This window comes from Raphanus sativus, unplaced genomic scaffold, assembly GCF_000801105.2.
Source record: "Raphanus sativus cultivar WK10039 unplaced genomic scaffold, ASM80110v3 Scaffold1867, whole genome shotgun sequence".
Classification (NCBI taxonomy): Eukaryota; Viridiplantae; Streptophyta; class Magnoliopsida; order Brassicales; family Brassicaceae; genus Raphanus; species Raphanus sativus.
In genome coordinates this window covers 1-18,812 of record NW_026617176.1, presented here as the reverse complement: position 1 = coordinate 18,812, position 18,812 = coordinate 1, and the positions used below count along the sequence as shown (strand labels likewise).

The window sequence follows — 18,812 nt, the reverse complement described above, 5'->3', positions numbered from 1 at the left end:
TTGAGGCGTGGTTCGTGGGTTCCGTTGAGCCGTCGGAGTAAGGTTTCTGGCACCGGCCACGATCGTGGGGCTGGGAGTGGGGTTCCTGAGGAAGAGGAGTTTCTTAGAGGCTGAGGGAAGTGTAGATCGGTGGTTAAAGGATCGGTGAATGTTGGAGATGGATTTAGCACCCCTCCATAAGGCCCATCGAACAACAGTTTTCGGCCCATCAACACCAAGACCTCTTCTTAAGATTGGTTCGGTTAAATAGATTGATCGACCTAATCAGGTGATCGATCGACAAGCAGGATACGTTTGGGCTCAATACGCCATCGTTCGGCTTTTTAGCCCATCAAACCCGAGTTCAGGTCCGAAGGTTCTAGAGCGAACACCTCTTAAGACGAACGAAAGGCAAAGGGACGAGAGGTATAAAAGGAGGACGAAGGGGAAAGAGAAATGGATCCGAAAATACACTTTAGAGCACTGACGGTAAGATTAGGGTTTACCAACCAATCGATCTATCTTCTGTTCTTGCCGGCGCTTTCAGCAAAGCTCCGGCCTTTTCTTTTTTTCGTTTCACTTCTTTGTAGTCCGTTCAAACTCATTCACTAATCAATAAAACATCTTCGTAAGACCCAGAAAACCGAATCTTCTTTACTTTCAGTCGATCAACAAACTCGAATTCAACAGTGAAGTGGTGGTGCGATATGGTGGTGGATTGCCACGTCTTTAAAGACTGAATCCTTAAAACACCTTATGTAAGGATTTATCCTTAGCGGGCTTGTCTATTATATTGTTAATATAATCAAATGACACTAAAAATTTGGGCTAAGGATCTGTACATGTACAGCCCGCGTTGCGGATGGTCTTATGGAAAAACTTATGATGGTGATTGATAAAGAAAGGAAATTTGTTTGTTTTTTTTCAACCGATAGATAAAGACGATATAATATATATTATAGAAATACTAGAGTTTTTTTTGGTTAGATTCTTAGGTACATTTTGTTTTGTAGGGTCCAGTATATAAAACAATTGCTCTTACAATTATTTTGGTATAGATGTTGTAAAAGATTTGATTTTTAAAGTTTGATCTTACACATTGAGTTACCACTTCTGTTTTAATAGTTTAACAGTATATATGCTTGGTTGTATTGTATCCTATGAACAACAATGTTACATGTCTGCCACAAAAGTAAAGATGGTGGCAACAGAGGAAGTCTCTATCTTTTTTGTTTTGTTTTGTGAGAGAGAACATTAGATTAAGCTTAGAGATGGAGAAGATCCCTGGCTTGCTACTACTAGGGCTTCAATGCCAATTTGCTGAACGCGGAGTTCACTTTCTCCTCGGTGATTGATCTGTAGTTTTCGTAGAAGTCCAGAATCTCCATGGCAATGTTCTTCACCTGCAGATGTTTCAAATGACAATGGTAAACTTTACCACATAAACCAACAGCTTTAGCTGGGCATTAACTTGAATAAAATGCAACATTTTGGGAAGTATGAACTGACCAAGTTCATGTCCTCATGAAGATCTTCAAACCATGCAGTGATGTCTTTCTCTCTGTGGACACTTGCTATGTATATGCAGGCTAGTGCTATGCGGTAGGGAGGGTGTACAAGAATGAGGTCCATCTTATAAGTATCGTTTACGATTCCCCTGAAACACACAAAAAGAAGAATCCTAGTGTTCGGACCAATCAAATGCATTCTGAATACTTCTCATTACCATGTAATCTGGTTCATATTTACATCGTTTATTGCAGCATCTTGCAAGAACCTGAGGAACCAAAAGATCGAGTTTTTAAATTGTCTGCATTGAACTCAATTCCCGTAGAGGGAGATAAAGAGAGGAAAGACATACTCGGATAAAGAGCGGTAAGGGTGAAACACAACAAGATAAAAGTTGAGAGCTTCCAAGACCTTCATCTCCATTCCTAATACATCTTTTAGTTCATATTTATACTCATCCGGATCTGCAAAAAAAAAAAAAAGATATCGGAGTCATCGTTGAAGATAAACTTTTATAGCAGAGTGAAAAAAAGAGTTCAAAAAACATGAGAAGAACAGAGTAGTAGATAAAAAAAATTACACAATTTTCTGATGCAAAAAATGACACTCCTGGCCTGAACTATGCTTTCTTCAGCTTTAGATGCCAAGTACATGCATGCAAGTGCAACAAGACGGGGCTCAAACTCTACCATGCTCTTCCTAAGACAGTAATAATAACAAAAAAAAAAAAAAATTTAGCTATATATGCATTTCAATGGTTTGTAAATGCAGAACATATAAGACATAATTTAACTGCAAGAATTATTGAAGTCAAAGAGATGCAATTTGATAAGATGATAAAAGAAACAAGGAGTTGCATACATACCTGGTATAAACCCGTCTCATGTAGGTAATTGCGGTAGCCACAACCCTGCATAAGTTGAAAACAAAGGTAAGGGAATACTCTCCAGGTTACACATGATATAGAGGTACTAGTTATTTGCAACATAACAAAAAAAAAAAAAGAGTTTAAAAAAGAAAAAAAAACCTTTGCCTGACTTTAATGTGCTGAGCCAATTTGATCATATCTGAAACAACAATAAGCAAGAAACACAAAAGATGCAGCATCAACAAAGACTCCTTAAAAAAAAAGCACTTATCTTCTGATATATCTCTAAACTTTTCAGACATATATAAAGTAACATATCTGATAAAATTGTGCATACAAAGTCAACGCTATGTAACAGAAAAAGTCAAGTAGCAATCAAAAGAAGAAGTGTACGAGTAGACATATGGAACTTGATGAGCTTGAAATCCTCAACGGAAATTCCACGCTCTTTGTCGAGAGGATGAACTACATCTACTTCTTCTTGTTCCAGAAGCTGCTTGCTGCTCCATACAAACCCAAACACACAGAACCAACAAAAAAAGTTTGAAAATTCAACACGAGAAAAAGTAATCAACTTTAGGGGTAAAAGAATGTTTACTAGTGAGACGAATTCCAGAAATTGGCAGCCATGGATCTCCGAGAGAGAGAGAGAGAGAGAGAGAGAGAGAGGGAGGAGAAAACTTCAAATCTCTTCTCATCAGCTTTTAATGTTTCAATTATTTTGTGACTACTTCTCATGATCTATCAAATCACTAGTTTGGTTTTTTTTTTAATGTAATTAACACTCGGCCCATTGACGGCCCATACTTGGCCCATTTTCTCTAAGTTCTGAATGACATCCTCATATCTATGGGTCTCAACGAACCCAAGACAATAGACTGGGAAGACTGATTTACACAACCAGTTCTGTTACTCCAGGGTTCTGAGCAAGCTGTGCATGTGTTTCAGTCAATCCTGTCTGTAAGGAGATGTCTAGTCCCTTGGTTTATAAGAATCCTTTCGTTCCTAAGGAGAATGTTTTTTTTTTCCTGGTACCTAACGATTGTGGACGCATGTATGTACATAAGCATTCTTATGCCTCTGTGGTTAGTAGAATTTGAGTGATCAATATTGACCTTGTTTATCTTATTGTAATCATCATCTTATATCACTTCCGTTGACAGTTGATGACTTTCATAGTAGTTGAAGGTTGCCGAGGATAACTCTCAGCTGGGCTATTTACTCTCTCTAAAGCAGATATCCAAAGACCATAGACTCGAGTGATGTTGGTACAGAGCAGATACTCAAAGATCAAGGTCATCGAGCAGCTTCAGATACTGTTTCTGAGGCTGTCTGAAACCATGTAAATGCATTTATACATCAGTAAGGTGAGATGAGAATTGGCATACACAGAAGATCAGGAATGCACAGTCGGTATGAAAAAAGTTTTCCCATATATAATTTTCATCTATAACAGAGAGGCATTGCCTGAGAGGTTTGCGGAGACACCTAAATTACATAAAACAGCAACTAGGAAACAAAGAGTTGCTTAGACATTTGATAATCCAACTAAATGATAGGGGCCTTATTGAATAATCAACCTTGTCTTCCAACAAAAAGTGAAATATTCAAACCAAGTCCCTTCAATGTTCCAACGCCAATTTGAGTATGTAATCTGACAAACAATTAGACCTGTGACAAAAAAACCATTGTCAAGTTTCATCAAATCAAATCAAGTCATGTGTATAATCGTTGATGAAAAAAGTATCATAAGTAAACCCCTTACAAGGTGATTGGTAATGTTGATATATCAATCATCTGGTGGTTGGAAGGAACACTCGAATCAGCTCTTTCACAGTCACTTTTTTCCTACAAGTAGGGCACTTGCCTTGCTTAGATATCGCCATCTGTATGCATCCCTTGCAGAAGATGTGGCCGCATTTGGTTGACATCTCCTCAGTAAACTGACACATACAAATCGGACACGAAAATTTAGGCTCCTCCGGTGGAGGAGGAGGAGGAGGAGTTGGAGAGACATCCTCACAGTCGATCACAGGTTGGTTAGGAGGAACTCTTCTCCGTTTGCTGGGAGACAACCTAGTCATACCACCTGCATAAACCCGTACCATAGTAAGAGACAAAACACAAGAGTGTAAAGTCCACAGCTTTTCATTAACTCACCTGACTCTACACCATCCCTCGAACGTCTCCGGCGTGCACCTGATGATTTGCTTATAGCCTGGCACCAAAAAGAAAAAACAAATTAACCTTTAATAACACAAACACAGACAATAACATGACACTATAAAAAGGAGCAAACTTTACTTCAGCAAAATCACTAGCGGATGATTCAACAACATCATCTTCAATAGCATCCACATCAATCATGGCATGGACAGGCTGCGAAGCTTGAATAGGAGGTGCTGTTTCGGAAGCAGAGGTCCCTCCTTCTTGATCTCTGGGCGCCTGATTAAGATCAATCAAAGCTTTCCTCCGTCGAAAGCCGCCGCCGCAACGAGTCCATCTCAACTCTTGTGTGTTGTTCATCTTCCAAACTCAGATTAGCCAAAAACGTATTTGCACCTGTTTTAAGTGTCAAAAAGGATTCAACTTTACGTAACTATATCGAACCTAGCAATGTAACTATGGTCAAAACATTAACAATAGATGACTGATTCGATTTCTAAAATCGAAAATCAATAACTAAACGATTAGGAGGAATAGGTAGACGAAGGACCTATTCGATTGAGTCGATTCGAGGTTTGAGAGACTCACCGTGACGCGAATTTGACTCTGAGAATATCGTACGAGAGAATCAGGAATCAAGTCTCTTTCTGGTGAATCTAGGGTTTTTGAAAGATGCAGGAGGATGATCTTTTGAGGAGGAAGAGAGAAGCGGAGAGGAGATAATTTGATTTCTTATAAAGGACACGCGGTAGGTGGAGTCAAACGGATTGCGACACGTGTCAGAGAAGAGGCCGTGGTCTTATTATGAGAGTGCCCCACAAGTATGAAACGGCACGGTTTTCTTTTACTGTGTTTCTGTTTGCCGTTTTTTAACATCCGCACTTCGTGATGTTTTCATCGTACGTACGATGATGTTTTCTCGAAGTAGCGTAAATGTTAAAAGTTAACCCGCTGCAGATGCCGAGAATAGCCCATTGGGCTTATGACTTCTTTTTAAACTTTATTTAGCCCATTTGTTTTTTCAACCTCTACGTCCATTTCCCGACCGGTACGGAGGTACATTCATTACAAAACCTGATTAACATGTCTTCTTCTAATTCCAACTTTCTTTTACTCTCTCTCTCTCTCTCTCTAGATTAGTAAACAACTTTTCAACTTTTTATACTTTCTACTGAAACTCCTCTCAGATCCTAGCTACCTCTCTTCAGTGAAGCCTTATTCCACTTCTTCTTAGTCCTAACCATTCTTATGAATTACATCATCGAATGAGTGAGTGATCTGTCTTTAAAGCTAATGGCTTTCTTCATCCTCCGATCTGGGTTTTGGTTTTAACTTCATTACCCAAGTAGAAAAATAATCAAAAGACGAGAGAGCTTGTAATTAGGGTTTAAAGGTTTCACCCTCTTCGTGGAATCGTTGTAAAGGAAACATGATTCAGCTACTGTTTCTGGTTCTGTTCGTGGAAGGTGCGATTACATTCTTGCTGCTGATAAAGATTGGTCCTTTGAGGGAGCTTGTGATTAAAAGCCTCGACCAGATGAAGATGGGGAAAGGTCCCGCCACCGTGAAAACCATCGCCGGAACCATGGCTGTTATCCTCTTCTCCAATCTAATGAGCATTGTCAAGATCCAGAACAAAGGTGCCAAGCTCGGGACTATGTCTCCCATGGATCAGGTTCTTTGGCGGACCCACTTGCTTGAAGCTTCTCTAATGGGTCAGTTCCGTCAGTTTTCTCTCTTTGTTTTCTCAAGGCTTTGTTAGTGAATGAATACTTTAGTTGAATATTTATAGACTGTTGGGTTTCTGGATTAGTTTTACTGAGAGAAGCTAATGTAATGGATAAGAGTTTGTATCTCAAATGAGAAATAAAATGTTGAGCTTTGCAAAGTATGTACATAATGAAACCTTAATGATTTTTTTTTTGCAGGAGTGGTACTTTTTCTTGGCTTCGTGATAGACAGAATGCACCACTACATGAGAAAGCTAATCAATATAAGATGCAACGTCGGGTCATCGAAAGAAGAACTTGAACAGCTACGGAAAGAGAGAACCGAACTGAAGGAGAAAGAGGAGAAGGCGTCCAAGGAAATCAAGCAGCTTCAAGAGAAAGTGTCAAGTATGTCAGAGAGGCTGAAGAAAGCGGAGACGGAGTCCAAAGAGAAAGAAAAGAAGGTGGAGGCAGCTGAGACACATGTGACGGATCTCCAAAAACAGTCCGCAGAGCTGCTTCTTGAGTACGATAGGTTGCTAGAAGATAACGAGAAGCTCCAGAGTCAGATTTTGGGGAACACGAAGAGCTAATGTTTGTCATTTTTACCGAGGTTGTTGTTCTTTTAAGAGTATTTGTTAACAATGGTGATTGAGAAGAGAGTTTTGCAGTTGAGTGTTGAATGTCTGATTGCTGCAAAGATGAATTTTAGATTTTAATTACAGATGAGAGATGATGTTAATGTTATTTTATCAGTTTTAAAGTTTACTAAGGAGAAAGGATCATGATTAAAAAATGAAAGACGGGAACAATGCGGCAATTACTCAATGGAGATAGAAAGAAAAAAAGTAGAAAAAAACGCCGACTGTGGGGATCGAACCCACGACCACGTGATTAAAAGTCACGCGCTCTACCACTGAGCTAAGTCGGCTACTGATATAACACGTTTCGTTTATTAATTTATCTTCCGGTTGAACTATTTACCATATAGAACCACGCTTTTTTCTAACCTTCTTGAGCCATTTGCTTCTACATATCCAACAGATAACTCAATATCAATATCAGTGGCTCTTCTCCGAGTTAAAAGAAAGGTGACAAGTTTGCAACTGTTTTAGAGAAAGGCTAGACTAACGATGCAGCTTCTTCTGGTCTCCCTCCCATCTTGGGCTGTCTTTCTTCATAACAACTGGTTAAAGCCCACTTTTGTCTTCTTCTTTAAAATCAGAATCAAATGGGTGAGAAACTTGTGATGAGAATTTATCCTCAAAAATTTCCACATAATATTACTGATTGATACTAGACTTAATTTATGTCCACATAATATAAAATATACTGTATAATTTATTTTCAATATTTTTAATTTTATCCCCCCTTTCGTGTATTTAAAGTTGGGCAGAAAACTAACGTTACAGTTGGCAGAGTTAAGACTTAAGAGTGAAATTAAATATGAAAAGCGAATATCCAAATATCCAAAAAAAAAAAACAAAGAGATGAAAAGTGATAATTGGGTTATAAATAAAATACTCAAAAATCGCGACAAAAGAGGATGCACGACATCGAAACTACAAAGCGTGCTTCACACTGAATTGTCTTTTTTTTTTTCTTAACACACAGAAAAAAAAATATATCTCCCATCCCTCTCTCTCAAATAAACAGAGAAGAAGAGAGGATATAAATATTTGACCACCACTAGAGAGAAAGAAACTCGCCGCTTGGTATTTTTTTAGTTTTGGTCTCTGAACGTAGCAGTAAGCACCATATCTCGAGCGCACTAAGGTCAGTGGAAACAACTTCTCTTTTAAGTATATATATAATGCTCTCACTCTTCCATACCAGTCGTGCGTGTTTTTATACATTTCATTTTTTGTGGGTAACGGCTAGCTATTTGGCGTGGACAGTGGAAGAAGATACGATGGACTACAGAAAAGATCGGTATATTCTCTTTATCCTTCTCCATTTTTTCTGTTTTTTTTTCTTTTTTCGCTCTGGATTTTACTGAATGTCGTTATGATTTGATGGTGACTTTACTATGGGTTTTGATTATGTGATGTCTAAAAAAAATTGTAGTGGCTCATCATGGAATTGGCAAAGTCACTACTGTAATCACAAGCCACAGTCACGTTTCTGTAAGTTCTTACATCACTTTAAAACTCATTTAGCACTTATGATAAGCATATGACTAATTCGTTCTGTAACTCCCAGCTGATGTGAGGGAGTGTACGATGATTGAAGTCACATTAAACCAAGAAGACCACTCCTACATGTTTGATGATGATAATGAATCCACCACCCCAGTGAAGGCCTGTACCGAGTCGGGTTATCATCATGTCACAACAGGTTTGTTCTTTTTAACCCCAGATAAGTCTTATTTCATAATGGTTTCTAATATCTAGTGAGTTTGTGCCTCAGATGAAACGATCAAGAAGAAGCTGGAAGTGCCACGTGAGACGCGTTCTTCTGTAAAGAGGCGTCGGATGTTACAGTTCGAAGACCAGCCTGTGGAAACAACCCTTTTCAGAAGTGAGAGCTTCTCTTCAATCTTAAGATCAAGCGTGAGTGTACACACCCCAATATCTAAGCAAACATTTGATAGCTTAAGAAGTTGCATGAGGTTCTAATACTATCTTTGATGGTGAATGTTCAGGCTAGAGAGGATTCATTTGATGAGCTTCTACCCGAAGGATCTCAGCTTATAGAAGATGCTTCTGCCTCAAGCTTTGAGGGCATTGATGAACTGTATGCTGAAGAGTGGTATGTTGACTGCTTAAATGATCCTGAGGCTCCAACCCTACCTGATGACTTGTATTGTTTCAATCTCTTTTTTTTTTCACTTTAGTATTATCCTATTTGCTTTCATTTAACTGAGATTACTATTGTTACTTTCTCTCTCAGAAGCTTTGGTTCCCCTGATGTCCATGTAGATATATCAGGTCAGCTTTCTTTGTTTTTATTCTTTCTCTTCTTTAGCTTTTTCTTGCTAAAAGTCTCTGTGTTTTGGCGCAGAGTATCTAAACCTCCCACCAGAAACAAGTGAAGTTAAGCGACCTGTGACTCGTTCTTCTCCAAATGTTATCTTCAAAGCTAGAAAATCTTTTGCAAGGCCGGTTCCAAAGCTAGCGTCGTCTTCTGTCATCTATCCATTTTCATTCATCAAACCATGTGGGATGGTTGATGGAGACATCATGACTCTCAAGGACATCAACCAGAAAATTCTAACTCCACCAGGGAAACCAAAGGAGAACAAAGCAGAGACGACTCCAGTTATTCAAACTTCAGCGTTCTCTGGGAAACCTGTTGTTGGAAAGACTAAGATCCGCACTGAAGGTGGTAAAGGAAGCATCACGATTATGAGGACTAGAGGCTAAATCCATATAAGTTGAGTAGAAAGTATTTTTTTATGTTTTTAAAACATTTTTATTTTCCGGGTATAGTTCCAGTCAATGGCCTTTAATCAAGTACAGTGGTTAGTACTTTTCAAGTATGAATCATGTTCTTGTTTCATTTTGGTATATCAATCAAGTAAGAAAGTGAAGTTAAGGAGATGTAGCCAATGCCATTGTGGTATGGGTTTGGTTATTTCAGTTGCATGATTTTGCCTAGTTGGAAGAGAAAGAAGAATTGGGATTTGAATAAATTGGCTCTTTTTCTTTGACAGCAAATCACTGGAATTCAAGAAAGAAAACATCTGAAACAACACCTACGTAAAGAGGTAAAACAAAAGTATGATAGGTCGGCTCAAAACTTGCATAAGACAAACCCCTACTGATGATCTCAGTACTTGACTGGTGCAAGAATCTCGAGCTGTGCTCCAAGCTTCTCTTCAGCGACCTTCTCGGCCTTAGCTCTAAGTTTGTTAAGTTGCTTCTTCCTCTCGTAAACCACTTGAGATCTCTCCTTCCTCTTTGCCTCCAGCTCCTATTATATTAAGATCAAACGACGTTAATAACCAACGAAATCTCACATTCTAGTAGCTAAATATAGGAACAGAACAGAACACAAGCTGGTGCAAGCAATCAAGGGCAATGCATATACCTTGATGGTGTCATAGTGATTCCACCCAACTTCAGAAGAAAGACGACCCAACAGACAGTACTTGTGGCCAGCCTGAAGCCTCAACACCCTGAAGCACAACAGAAAAAAAAACATGATCATGACACAGAAGTAGCAAAGCATATGAAACCAGAAAAGAAAAAGGAAGAGAAGAGTGTAAAGGTACAAACTTTAGAGCGTCAGGGATAACCATCCTCTTGACTTTGTCGTACGGTGGAGGCACACCTTCGAAAACCTTCATGCGTGCAAGTGCAGCAGCTCCACGCTTCGTTTTATGTGGAATCATACTGCCAAAATCAAACCAAACACACAAAGCATCCATTAAGCTAAAATCATTACAAAAACCTAAACTTTGACTGTAACAAATCCTACATTTCTAACATTCACTCAATATAACAAAAATGTAATAGCTTTCTTGTTACGTCACACAATTAACACATCAAAGAAACATTCCCTAAGCCTTAAATCATTTAAAAACCGAAACTTTGACTGTAATAAACGAAAAACATTCACTTAAGATCTAATCAACTTAAAAAAAAAAAAAAAAATTTTGTCTGTAATAAACCAAAACATTAACTAAAGATCAAACATTTAAACTACACAAGAGAGAGATAGATTGATTTTCACGAACCCGCGAACGGTACGCCAGAAGATCTTGGAGGGAGCACGGAAGTGAATGGGACCGTGCGAGGGTTTGGTGTTCATGCGTTTGCGGAGGAACCTCATGTACTTCATTTTCTGACGCACGAGTCCACCGGAGAGGCAGATCTCCTCGCATCTCACGATGACGACCTTCTGGCCGTTGAGGAGCTCCTTGGCCACGATCGACGCCAGGCGACCGAGCATGTGGTGCCGCGCGTCGACGACCACGCGCTTCGAGCAGATGCCTGATCCTGACACCATTTTCTTGTTCTGCTCTGTGTGTTAGCGGCTGAGTGGTTCCCTCGCGAAATTATATTCGAGCAAGTGTTTTTGACCTAGGGTTTTGGTAGGTATTTTGATAATGGGCCGAATAAAGGCCCATTGGTAATCATACAGGTCCATAAAATAAAATCAAACTCATATCACATGAAACTAACCTCTCGTCTACAAGATTTTTTTTTTCTCAACGTCTACAAGATATCAGATTCAAGATTCCAGCAACTAAGAGCATGTTTATAGGTAGAAACTTTATTTGTATCTTAAGTGGGAGTTAATGTTATTTTAATGATTATCATTAAGCTAAGATATATTATTAAGATACACTTAATTATTTTCATTTATAGGTAGTTTCTTTAATTAAAGTTCTTAACAATAAAAAAATATTACATTTAAATTAAACAAACATTAAAATAGAAACAACTACAGACATTAAAACAAGGAGACATTGAAACATTTAAACAAGGAGACATTAACTAGAGAACAAATCACTGATAAGCTTCTTCTTGAGGACTTCTTCGTAATCAGCTAAGGCATCTTGTCTTGCAAGGAGATTCTCAAGCATATGAGTCTTAGACAACCGTTCTTTGGCGGCCAAATCCTGCTGTTTGATTGTCCACATACTCTCATACTTGTCAACATCCAGGATCTCATGCACCACAGGCTTCTTTCCACTTGCCTTTGCATCCTTTGCATCCTTTGCAGCCTTTGCAGCCTTTGCAGCCTTCACACCCGGTGGACGCTTGCTTCCACTTGCTTCAGAGGGAACTGAATCCTCACCTTCCTCACCTTCCTCATTCTTCCTCTTCTTCTTCTTCTTATCATCGTTATTAGTAATGTCGCGCCACTTCTGGTCAAAGCGCAGCTCCCTCCATGCGTGTTCTAGAGTAAACTTCTTCTTGTGATGGATAAAAAAAAGATGATGTGCTTGTTTGAGAACATCAACTTCATTCTGGCCGGAGCTTTTCTCTCTAGTTGCTGCTGCGTATGATCCACAGAACTTGGACACGAAATCATTGATCTTGTGCCAACGCTGCTTGCAGTCACCCGTCTTTCTCACCAAGCAGCCAGCAGCGTGAGGAGTTGCAGCATAGTATGCAGTAACTCGCTCCCAAAAGGTTCCTGCTCTTTGCTCGTTGGCCACCACAGGATCTTTGCTCGTGTTCAACCACGCGCTGATGAGAACAATGTCATCCTCTTGTGTCCATTTCCTTCGTTCTTTTGGCGCAGCAGAAGTGACTCCATGAAGGTTTGAAGCTTCGGTTCCTAGACTAGCTACAGATGGAAAGTTACTGAAGGAAACTGTTTGGGTTTGTGAACTAAGTAAGTCCACTAACGAACCGGTTCCAGAACCAGGAAAGTAAGCCATTGAATAGAAGATGAGAGAAAGAAAATAACAAAGATGAGAAAGTGGAGAAGAAGGAAGAAGAAGAAGACTGTTTTTTCAAGACAGAGGAGAAGAAAGAAGAGAAGTACACGGTTTATAACCGTGTTTGACATCACACAAAGCATTGATCACAACCTACCACTACCGAGTTGACATATAGCTACAATCCATTAATCACACAACACCATTCCTCACACAAACCATTCAATTCAGTCTAACCATAAAATTTATTACCTAAATCTACCAATATCTATTTAAGCATACAATTTATTACCTAAACCTATGCATTGATCACAACCTACCACTACGGTTGAATTCTTTAAGTAAAAATCAACTACAATCGCGACATATATGACAAACCACAGACTAAAAACTCTACAAAGATTTACCAAACCAAACAGAGCAAAGAAGAATGTTTTATACGACTCTAAATTCATTAGCAATGACAATAGTTTATCCAATTAAATAGAGCAAAGATATCAGGTTTTATTCTATTCAAATGATCAAAGACAGAGGTCTTACCTTAATGAACAATCGTGGGGGTTCTGTCTGAGTCTGACAAAGAGCAAGGTTTCGCCATCTCTTGATCATCCAAAGGTCTTGATCATCCATCTCAACAGACAAATACACAAAAAAATTAAAACAAATCAGATGCTTGTTCATTCTAAAGATTCACGATTCAAAAAAGACATGCATGAATGAAATAGTTTGTCTTTGAAACAAATTCAACTCATCTTTACCTTTCGATCATCCAGAGCAGAAGCGTTCACCGATGTCTCTTCGTCTCCGAGAGCCACCACGAGAGAAATCTCGCCGTTTTCGTTGGTCGAGGAGAGCAACCGCTAGAGGAAACGTCGTTCTCCTTCGTCGAGACGAGCTACCAACAGAGACGCCGTCTCGTTGAGGAGATTCACCGAGATGAAGCAAATCGCCTTTCGTGTCGCCGAGGAGAGGAGAGAAAGAAGAGAAAAAGAAAGAAAGAAAGAAAAGTGAGAGAGACAAAACGATGTCGTGCTTCACCTCTTCTCTCACCAATCACCTTTCAACACGTGGCCATAAGATACACTCTCTCCTTCTCTTAATTAAGCGACGAGTTTAGCATAAAGGTGGTTTGGTCTTTTTAATTTAATCTAAATAAACCTAAGATACACTCTAAGATGTCCCTATAATCATGCTCTAAGGATATGATTATCGGTGAAACTTGTTTTGGGTTTCTTAAAATTTTATTCTAATCTGATTTATAAATAAATTTAAAAAAAAAAACTAATTACAAATCGTTAAGTGTTAGTGGAGTTCATGAACAGTACAAGAAATTGCCTAAAATCAACATTTATCTTGTAACTTAAAAAACACACGGGACCCACACCTCTAAAACTCCATTAGTAGACTGCCATAAATGGCAGGATCTCCAAGACTGGAGTCCCTCCACCTATGAATGGCAATTAGGTTCTCCCGTCCCGAACCGCTGCGGATTCGATTTCTGGCGGTACATGCGGGTTTGTCCCGAGCGGGATGTGGTCCTCAAACTAGCTGCCCAATCCCGTACCGTGAAATATACAGGCCTTCGCGGGCTATCCCGCGGGACATCGAATATTACATTGCTTGTTTTTACATGCACAAACAAACATAGACAAGAATTGAGTTTCATCTTGCACATGATCGAGCATACTCTTACAAGATCAATACATTAAGCTTATGCAAAACAAATATTTTTATTATCATTTACGATGGCTTGAAGAAGCTCCACCGGTGCAGATCAGAGGCGCTTGAGAGACCGGAAGCATCATCGACCCTGAAACCACCATCAATGGAGCTCTCTCTCTCTCTCTCTCTCTCTCTCTTCTCTCTCTCTCTCTCTCTCTCTCTCTCTCTCTCTCTCTCTCTCTCTCTCTCTCTCTCTCTCTCTCTCTCTAAGGTGAAATCAGAAATGGAGACTTCGGATTGCGGGTCTTTAACATCCCGCGGTTTAATCCATCCCGCTTTCGACCCGTCCCGCTTTGAACCCGTCCTGCTTTGAGCCCGTCCCGCGAGGTCCGCAATTTTGCGGGCTTATCAAATGAAAATCCAATCCCGCCACGCAGCAAGCTTTTACGGGCCAGACCCGCGGTCTAGGTCCTTGATTGCCATCCCTACCTTCACCTTACGGGGCGTGTAGACTATATAGAAACATGATGTAAATATCTATTCTATATAAAAAAAAAGAATTTCTTTGATTTTCATTGCGGATTGGATTTGATGTTGGTTTTCGGATATAACACTTTAAGAATCGGTCGAGCATGTAGGCCAAGTCTAATAGAATATGAGATTTTGTTTTTCGAGTCGATACCGAGTCGAGTTTTTGGGTACGAAATATTTTTGACTAATTATATCAGGTAACTAATAAGAAAATATAATATATTGCAAACTTTAGGAATAAAGTTTAAAAATAATTTATGATATGCATATATCACAAGTATATAGTTATGCAATTTGACATATTTAATATAGTTACCAAAAATCATATTAAATTAAATTAATATTAAACATAAATATAATTACAAAAATGGCAAAAAAAAAATTCTCAAAAATGTAAAACAAAATATATACCCAAATTCTAGTATTTTATTAAAACTCTATTTGTAGTCTCTTATACATTGTGTATTTCTTAGCTATGTTTGTTCATGGATGGTAACTCTAAATCGCTTGTCCTTATTGAACAAATCGCCATATTCCTCTTATCGGTGGCAACACATCCTCCATCTCCGTAACTACTTCTGAGTTAAAGGCAGATCTCTTAGATGGGCTCTTCCAAATCTGGAAATAGTTAACAATAGACTTAACGCCCATTCACTTTCAGGTCATAACCTTCACATGGTCGCATGAGATTCTTATATTGCATTACCTCCTATATATGTTGATTCCTTTTGATCCCATAAACCACTGCCTCGCAACTTCCAATATCTACTCTTTTGTTTTGGTCTTTTTGGCTAGATCTTTAAATATTTTCTGTGGTCCTCTTGATCCCATAAATCACTGCCTCACAACTTCCGATATCTATTCTTTTGTTTTGGTCTTTTTGCCAGATCTTTAAAGATTTTCTGGTGGGTTTATTAGGATTTTTATCCAATCTTTTTTTTTGAAATCATTACCATATTTCTCTTCCGTGAAGAGTTGTTGGTTCACCGGACTCGTTTCCATCATCTTTCGCAGATTCGAAGCTGAGCAAAATTTTCAGCTTAATTATACTCTGGTTTGTTATCTTGTGTAACAGTTTGTACAAAACCAGAATGCAATCAAGATTATTTCAGTTTTTTCTCGTAAGTGAGAGTATTTGGATTTCAACACTATAACTAAATTTCAGCTATAATCGTGAAAGCTTCATTGACGTATTTAAGATTTGTCTTGAATTCACTGTCATTTTCTCATGAAGTTCTGTTTGGCATAATTTATTTTGTTATGATGTTTTATGACTATTATCAAAGAGTATGTAATAATATAAAGAGTATAAGTTAATAAAATTAAGATGTATAAATCAAAAACTGACTATTACAAAGCACAAGATCCCAATGTGTAGCTTAATTATACTCTGGTTTGTTATCTTGTGTAACAGTTTGTACAAAACCAGAATGCAATCAAGATTATTTCAGTTTTTTCTAGTAAGTGAGAGTACTTGGATTTCAACACTATAACTAAATTCCAGCTATAATCGTGAAATCTTCATTGACGTATTTAAGATTTGTCTTGAATTCACTGTCATTTTCTCATGAAGTTCTGTTTGGCATAATTTATTTTGTTATGATGTTTTATGACTATTATCAAAGAGTATGTAATAATATCTTCTTATAATTTTTCTAAAAGAGTATAAGTTAATAAAAACTGACTATTACAAAATTAAGAGTATAAATCAAAAACTGACTAAAAGAGTATAAGTTAATAAAATTAAGATGTATAAATCAAAACTGACTATTACAAAGCACAAGATCCCCAATGTGTAGAGAAAGAAAACAAAAACACACAACATAAGTAGGGCTTTGACAAGAAAATAGTTTAGCCAATTAGGAAATAAAACCAACGAAGGAAACTAAACAGATGAAAAACAGGACACTAAAACAGAAACTTCGCCAACATGCGAAAACCCTAGAACATGTTCGGGTTTATTAGTTCACACCCAACACATATAAGCCCGAATTATAATACTCATTTCTTCGCTTGTGTAAGAGTAAGACCCTAGAGATAAAGATTTGGATCAGCCAACCTTAGTGCTGGGGTCGTAACAAGTGGATTTCTTCAGCTTCAAGGTGATCCCAAACTTCTCCTCGATCTTCAATCTCTCTCCTTGAGGGTGTCTCCAGTCAAAAGAATGCAACAACGTAGCGATATTATATAGAACAACTCTCTCGCCCATCGCCATTCCCACACATATTCTACGACCAGATCCAAACGGAATATAGTTGAAATCATTTCCGTTGAAGTCATAAGACTGGTCGAGAAACCGGCTGGGGTCAAACTCAAGTGGATTCTCCCATACATCTGGATTCCTATGGATCGCCCACACGTTAATGAATATCTTTGAATCTTTAGGGATGGTGAAGCCACTCACCACGGTGGTTTGAGATGGGCGGTGAGGATTAAGGAGTGGACCAACCGTGTGAAGCCTGAGAGTTTCTTTCATAATAGCAAGAATGTATGGAAGTTTAGGGATGTGAGATTCTTCAACTATTTTATCTTTCCCCACAACTTCGTCAAGTTCTTGTTGAGCTCTCTTCATGATATCTGGATTGTTTAATAGCTCAGCCATCGCGAACTCTATGACATGTACTGATGTATCCGTACCACCAAGCACCATGTCCTTTTTGTATAATTGAGGTAATTAATCATGAAAATATCTTGAAATTTATATGAAAACGAAAAGAAACTGTATATTTTAAGATTAAGAAATTAGTCTAATCTAAACCCATAGCTCCAAGTTAGAGAGGGGGCGATATCTGTCTATAAACTTGTAAAATCATCATTATTCAATTATAAAGTAATCAAACCATTTAAAAAATCTTCTTGTCCAGCACTCTCCATATTATAGATAATGTTTTTTTGTGGTAAAATTATAGATAATGTTTTTACGTACCATAAGCAACGCTTTTACATCGTTCATGTTAAGATTTGTCTTCTCATCATCTTCATTCTTTATTTTTAGTAAGACCTCCAGAAAATCCTCACCCTTCCCTTCACTTCCCTTATCCATCCCCAGCCGTTGACTAATGACCCGGTCAAACAGTCGGTCCATCCTCTGAGCCAGTCCTCCCATACGCTTAACCAAACCCTGAAGATCAAATCGGCTCAACACCGGGAAGAAGTCAGATATATTGGGCTCCAGCAGAAGGTCGACCATCCCTTGAATTATTCCTGAGAACTCGGCTCCAACAAGCTCCCTATCTTCGTTCTTAACCGTAGCTCCCCACAGCATCTGCGTCACAACATTTAGTATCATCAAAAATATTTGCTCTCCCAAGTCAACCGGTGACCCGGCCCGTGCAAGATCCGCCAAGTACCTAACCGTTCTCCGGGTCTCTCCGCGACGTAGGTCAACAGATTTTTCCATCCTCGCGTTGCTCAGTACCCTATTAACACATAGCTTCCTCAGCATCAGTAACCTCGGTCCATATGGTGTCCAGGCGATATCAATACCACCGTACGAGTTAACTAGAGCTACCGCAGGAACATCGTGGTTCGCGAAGATGGCGTCATTGGTTCTGAGAATCTCACAGGCCACCTCAGAGGAGGTGACCACAATCGCCAGCTTGGAGCCGAACCAGAGTTTGAAAATGGGACCGTGCTTTTTAGACAGCCCTTGGAAGTAGGTATGAAGCTCTGGTTTGAGAAACGGGAGGTGTCCGACTATGGGAAGACCCCAAGGTCCCGGAGGTAAGGGAGGAGATTGACGTTTGGATTTGGAGTAAAGCCAAAAATACCATAAAACAGAGGATATAACGATCACGACTAAAACATAGTCAACATGGTCCCTGCAACTTAGAATCTTGAAGAGACTCGAAATGGTTGTCATTTTCAGTCGAGTTGATGCACCAAACAGAATGGCTGTTTTAGTGTATTTATAATTTCTCAAGCAGGACTGGGTCTTTTGTTAGTTCAAACTTCCTTTTCAATCCATAAACTAGATTTGGACCCACAAAACCGTGCGGATGTTGATTTTCATTTTATATACATAAATACATTGATTGATGGTAAGATAAAG

The 18,812-nt window shown here is 38.8% G+C and overlaps 7 protein-coding genes and 1 non-coding gene across 10 annotated transcripts; 2 read left to right on the top strand and 6 right to left on the bottom strand.

The window, feature by feature from the left end:
- Positions 1–1,034: 1,034 nt before the first annotated feature.
- On the bottom strand, positions 1,035–3,098 carry LOC130494472 (cyclin-C1-1-like). 2 transcript variants are annotated; one of them, XM_056999497.1, is made up of 9 exons: positions 2,955–3,098; positions 2,750–2,856; positions 2,516–2,555; positions 2,354–2,398; positions 2,069–2,187; positions 1,841–1,952; positions 1,706–1,756; positions 1,489–1,660; positions 1,035–1,382 (listed from the first exon to the last, which is right to left on the bottom strand). In XM_056999497.1, exons 1-9 carry the CDS (start codon positions 3,092–3,094, stop codon positions 1,278–1,280), a joined length of 891 nt encoding a protein of 296 aa, XP_056855477.1. In that variant the 5' UTR covers positions 3,095–3,098; the 3' UTR covers positions 1,035–1,277. The 2 variants fall into 2 exon arrangements, with proteins under 2 accessions (XP_056855477.1, XP_056855479.1); XM_056999499.1 differs by having other exon boundaries at positions 1,489–1,636.
- Positions 3,099–3,772: 674 nt separating this feature from the next.
- Positions 3,773–5,268, bottom strand: LOC130504888 (uncharacterized). The gene is made up of 5 exons (XM_056999500.1): positions 5,111–5,268; positions 4,661–4,918; positions 4,517–4,574; positions 4,122–4,445; positions 3,773–4,027 (listed from the first exon to the last, which is right to left on the bottom strand). Exons 2-4 carry the CDS (start codon positions 4,880–4,882, stop codon positions 4,150–4,152), a joined length of 576 nt encoding a protein of 191 aa, XP_056855480.1. The 5' UTR covers positions 4,883–4,918; positions 5,111–5,268; the 3' UTR covers positions 3,773–4,027; positions 4,122–4,149.
- Positions 5,269–5,607: 339 nt separating this feature from the next.
- LOC108807012 (uncharacterized) lies at positions 5,608–6,997 on the top strand. The gene is made up of 2 exons (XM_018579243.2): positions 5,608–6,237; positions 6,451–6,997. The coding sequence occupies exons 1-2, from the start codon at positions 5,952–5,954 to the stop codon at positions 6,822–6,824; spliced, it is 660 nt and encodes a 219-aa protein (XP_018434745.1). The 5' UTR covers positions 5,608–5,951; the 3' UTR covers positions 6,825–6,997.
- A 93-nt stretch (positions 6,998–7,090) lies between these two features.
- On the bottom strand, positions 7,091–7,162 carry TRNAK-UUU (transfer RNA lysine (anticodon UUU)). The gene has a single exon. It is a non-coding gene; the product is annotated as a tRNA-Lys (tRNA).
- A 707-nt stretch (positions 7,163–7,869) lies between these two features.
- LOC108810894 (protein XRI1-like) lies at positions 7,870–9,732 on the top strand. 2 transcript variants are annotated; one of them, XM_018582967.2, is made up of 8 exons: positions 7,870–8,007; positions 8,113–8,163; positions 8,299–8,357; positions 8,434–8,568; positions 8,641–8,783; positions 8,876–9,033; positions 9,124–9,161; positions 9,235–9,732. In XM_018582967.2, the coding sequence occupies exons 2-8, from the start codon at positions 8,144–8,146 to the stop codon at positions 9,594–9,596; spliced, it is 915 nt and encodes a 304-aa protein (XP_018438469.1). In that variant the 5' UTR covers positions 7,870–8,007; positions 8,113–8,143; the 3' UTR covers positions 9,597–9,732. The 2 variants fall into 2 exon arrangements, with proteins under 2 accessions (XP_018438469.1, XP_056855476.1); XM_056999496.1 differs by lacking the exon at positions 7,870–8,007 and having other exon boundaries at positions 8,041–8,163.
- Positions 9,733–9,838: 106 nt separating this feature from the next.
- Positions 9,839–11,237, bottom strand: LOC108807053 (60S ribosomal protein L13a-4). Its single transcript, XM_018579290.2, has 4 exons — positions 10,913–11,237; positions 10,452–10,568; positions 10,264–10,351; positions 9,839–10,146 (listed from the first exon to the last, which is right to left on the bottom strand). Exons 1-4 carry the CDS (start codon positions 11,182–11,184, stop codon positions 10,003–10,005), a joined length of 621 nt encoding a protein of 206 aa, XP_018434792.1. The 5' UTR covers positions 11,185–11,237; the 3' UTR covers positions 9,839–10,002.
- Positions 11,238–11,671: 434 nt separating this feature from the next.
- LOC108807916 (glutathione S-transferase T3-like) lies at positions 11,672–12,568 on the bottom strand. Its single transcript, XM_018580139.2, has one exon. It carries the CDS (start codon positions 12,566–12,568, stop codon positions 11,672–11,674), a length of 897 nt encoding a protein of 298 aa, XP_018435641.2.
- Positions 12,569–16,553: 3,985 nt separating this feature from the next.
- LOC108810057 (flavonoid 3'-monooxygenase CYP75B137-like) lies at positions 16,554–18,638 on the bottom strand. Its single transcript, XM_018582186.2, has 2 exons — positions 17,688–18,638; positions 16,554–17,414 (listed from the first exon to the last, which is right to left on the bottom strand). Exons 1-2 carry the CDS (start codon positions 18,621–18,623, stop codon positions 16,812–16,814), a joined length of 1,539 nt encoding a protein of 512 aa, XP_018437688.2. The 5' UTR covers positions 18,624–18,638; the 3' UTR covers positions 16,554–16,811.
- Positions 18,639–18,812: the final 174 nt, after the last annotated feature.

Bases quoted from the DNA above. Each gene is read 5' to 3' on its own strand.
- LOC130494472 (XM_056999497.1), bottom strand. From the start codon at position 3,094: ATGAGAAGTAGTCACAAAATAATTGAAACATTAAAAGCTGATGAGAAG. The intron at 2,188-2,353 runs GTATGTATGCAA...TTACTGTCTTAG, and splicing joins ATGAGACGGGTTTATACCAG to GAAGAGCATGGTAGAGTTTG. The intron at 1,383-1,488 runs GTCAGTTCATAC...AAACATCTGCAG, and splicing joins TTCATGAGGACATGAACTTG to GTGAAGAACATTGCCATGGA.
- LOC130504888 (XM_056999500.1), bottom strand. From the start codon at position 4,882: ATGAACAACACACAAGAGTTGAGATGGACTCGTTGCGGCGGCGGCTTT. The intron at 4,575-4,660 runs GTAAAGTTTGCT...TTTTGGTGCCAG, and splicing joins CCGCTAGTGATTTTGCTGAA to GCTATAAGCAAATCATCAGG. The intron at 4,446-4,516 runs GTGAGTTAATGA...GGGTTTATGCAG, and splicing joins GAGGGATGGTGTAGAGTCAG to GTGGTATGACTAGGTTGTCT.
- LOC108807012 (XM_018579243.2), top strand. From the start codon at position 5,952: ATGATTCAGCTACTGTTTCTGGTTCTGTTCGTGGAAGGTGCGATTACA. The intron at 6,238-6,450 runs GTCAGTTCCGTC...TTTTTTTTGCAG, and splicing joins GCTTGAAGCTTCTCTAATGG to GAGTGGTACTTTTTCTTGGC.
- LOC108810894 (XM_056999496.1), top strand. From the start codon at position 8,045: ATGCTCTCACTCTTCCATACCAGTCGTGCGTGTTTTTATACATTTCAT. The intron at 8,358-8,433 runs GTAAGTTCTTAC...TGTAACTCCCAG, and splicing joins CAAGCCACAGTCACGTTTCT to CTGATGTGAGGGAGTGTACG. The intron at 8,569-8,640 runs GTTTGTTCTTTT...TTTGTGCCTCAG, and splicing joins TTATCATCATGTCACAACAG to ATGAAACGATCAAGAAGAAG.
- LOC108807053 (XM_018579290.2), bottom strand. From the start codon at position 11,184: ATGGTGTCAGGATCAGGCATCTGCTCGAAGCGCGTGGTCGTCGACGCG. The intron at 10,569-10,912 runs GTTCGTGAAAAT...TGATTTTGGCAG, and splicing joins TTCTGGCGTACCGTTCGCGG to TATGATTCCACATAAAACGA. The intron at 10,147-10,263 runs GTATATGCATTG...TTAATATAATAG, and splicing joins ATCACTATGACACCATCAAG to GAGCTGGAGGCAAAGAGGAA.
- LOC108807916 (XM_018580139.2), bottom strand. From the start codon at position 12,568: ATGGCTTACTTTCCTGGTTCTGGAACCGGTTCGTTAGTGGACTTACTT.
- LOC108810057 (XM_018582186.2), bottom strand. From the start codon at position 18,623: ATGACAACCATTTCGAGTCTCTTCAAGATTCTAAGTTGCAGGGACCAT. The intron at 17,415-17,687 runs GTACGTAAAAAC...TTATACAAAAAG, and splicing joins ATGTAAAAGCGTTGCTTATG to GACATGGTGCTTGGTGGTAC.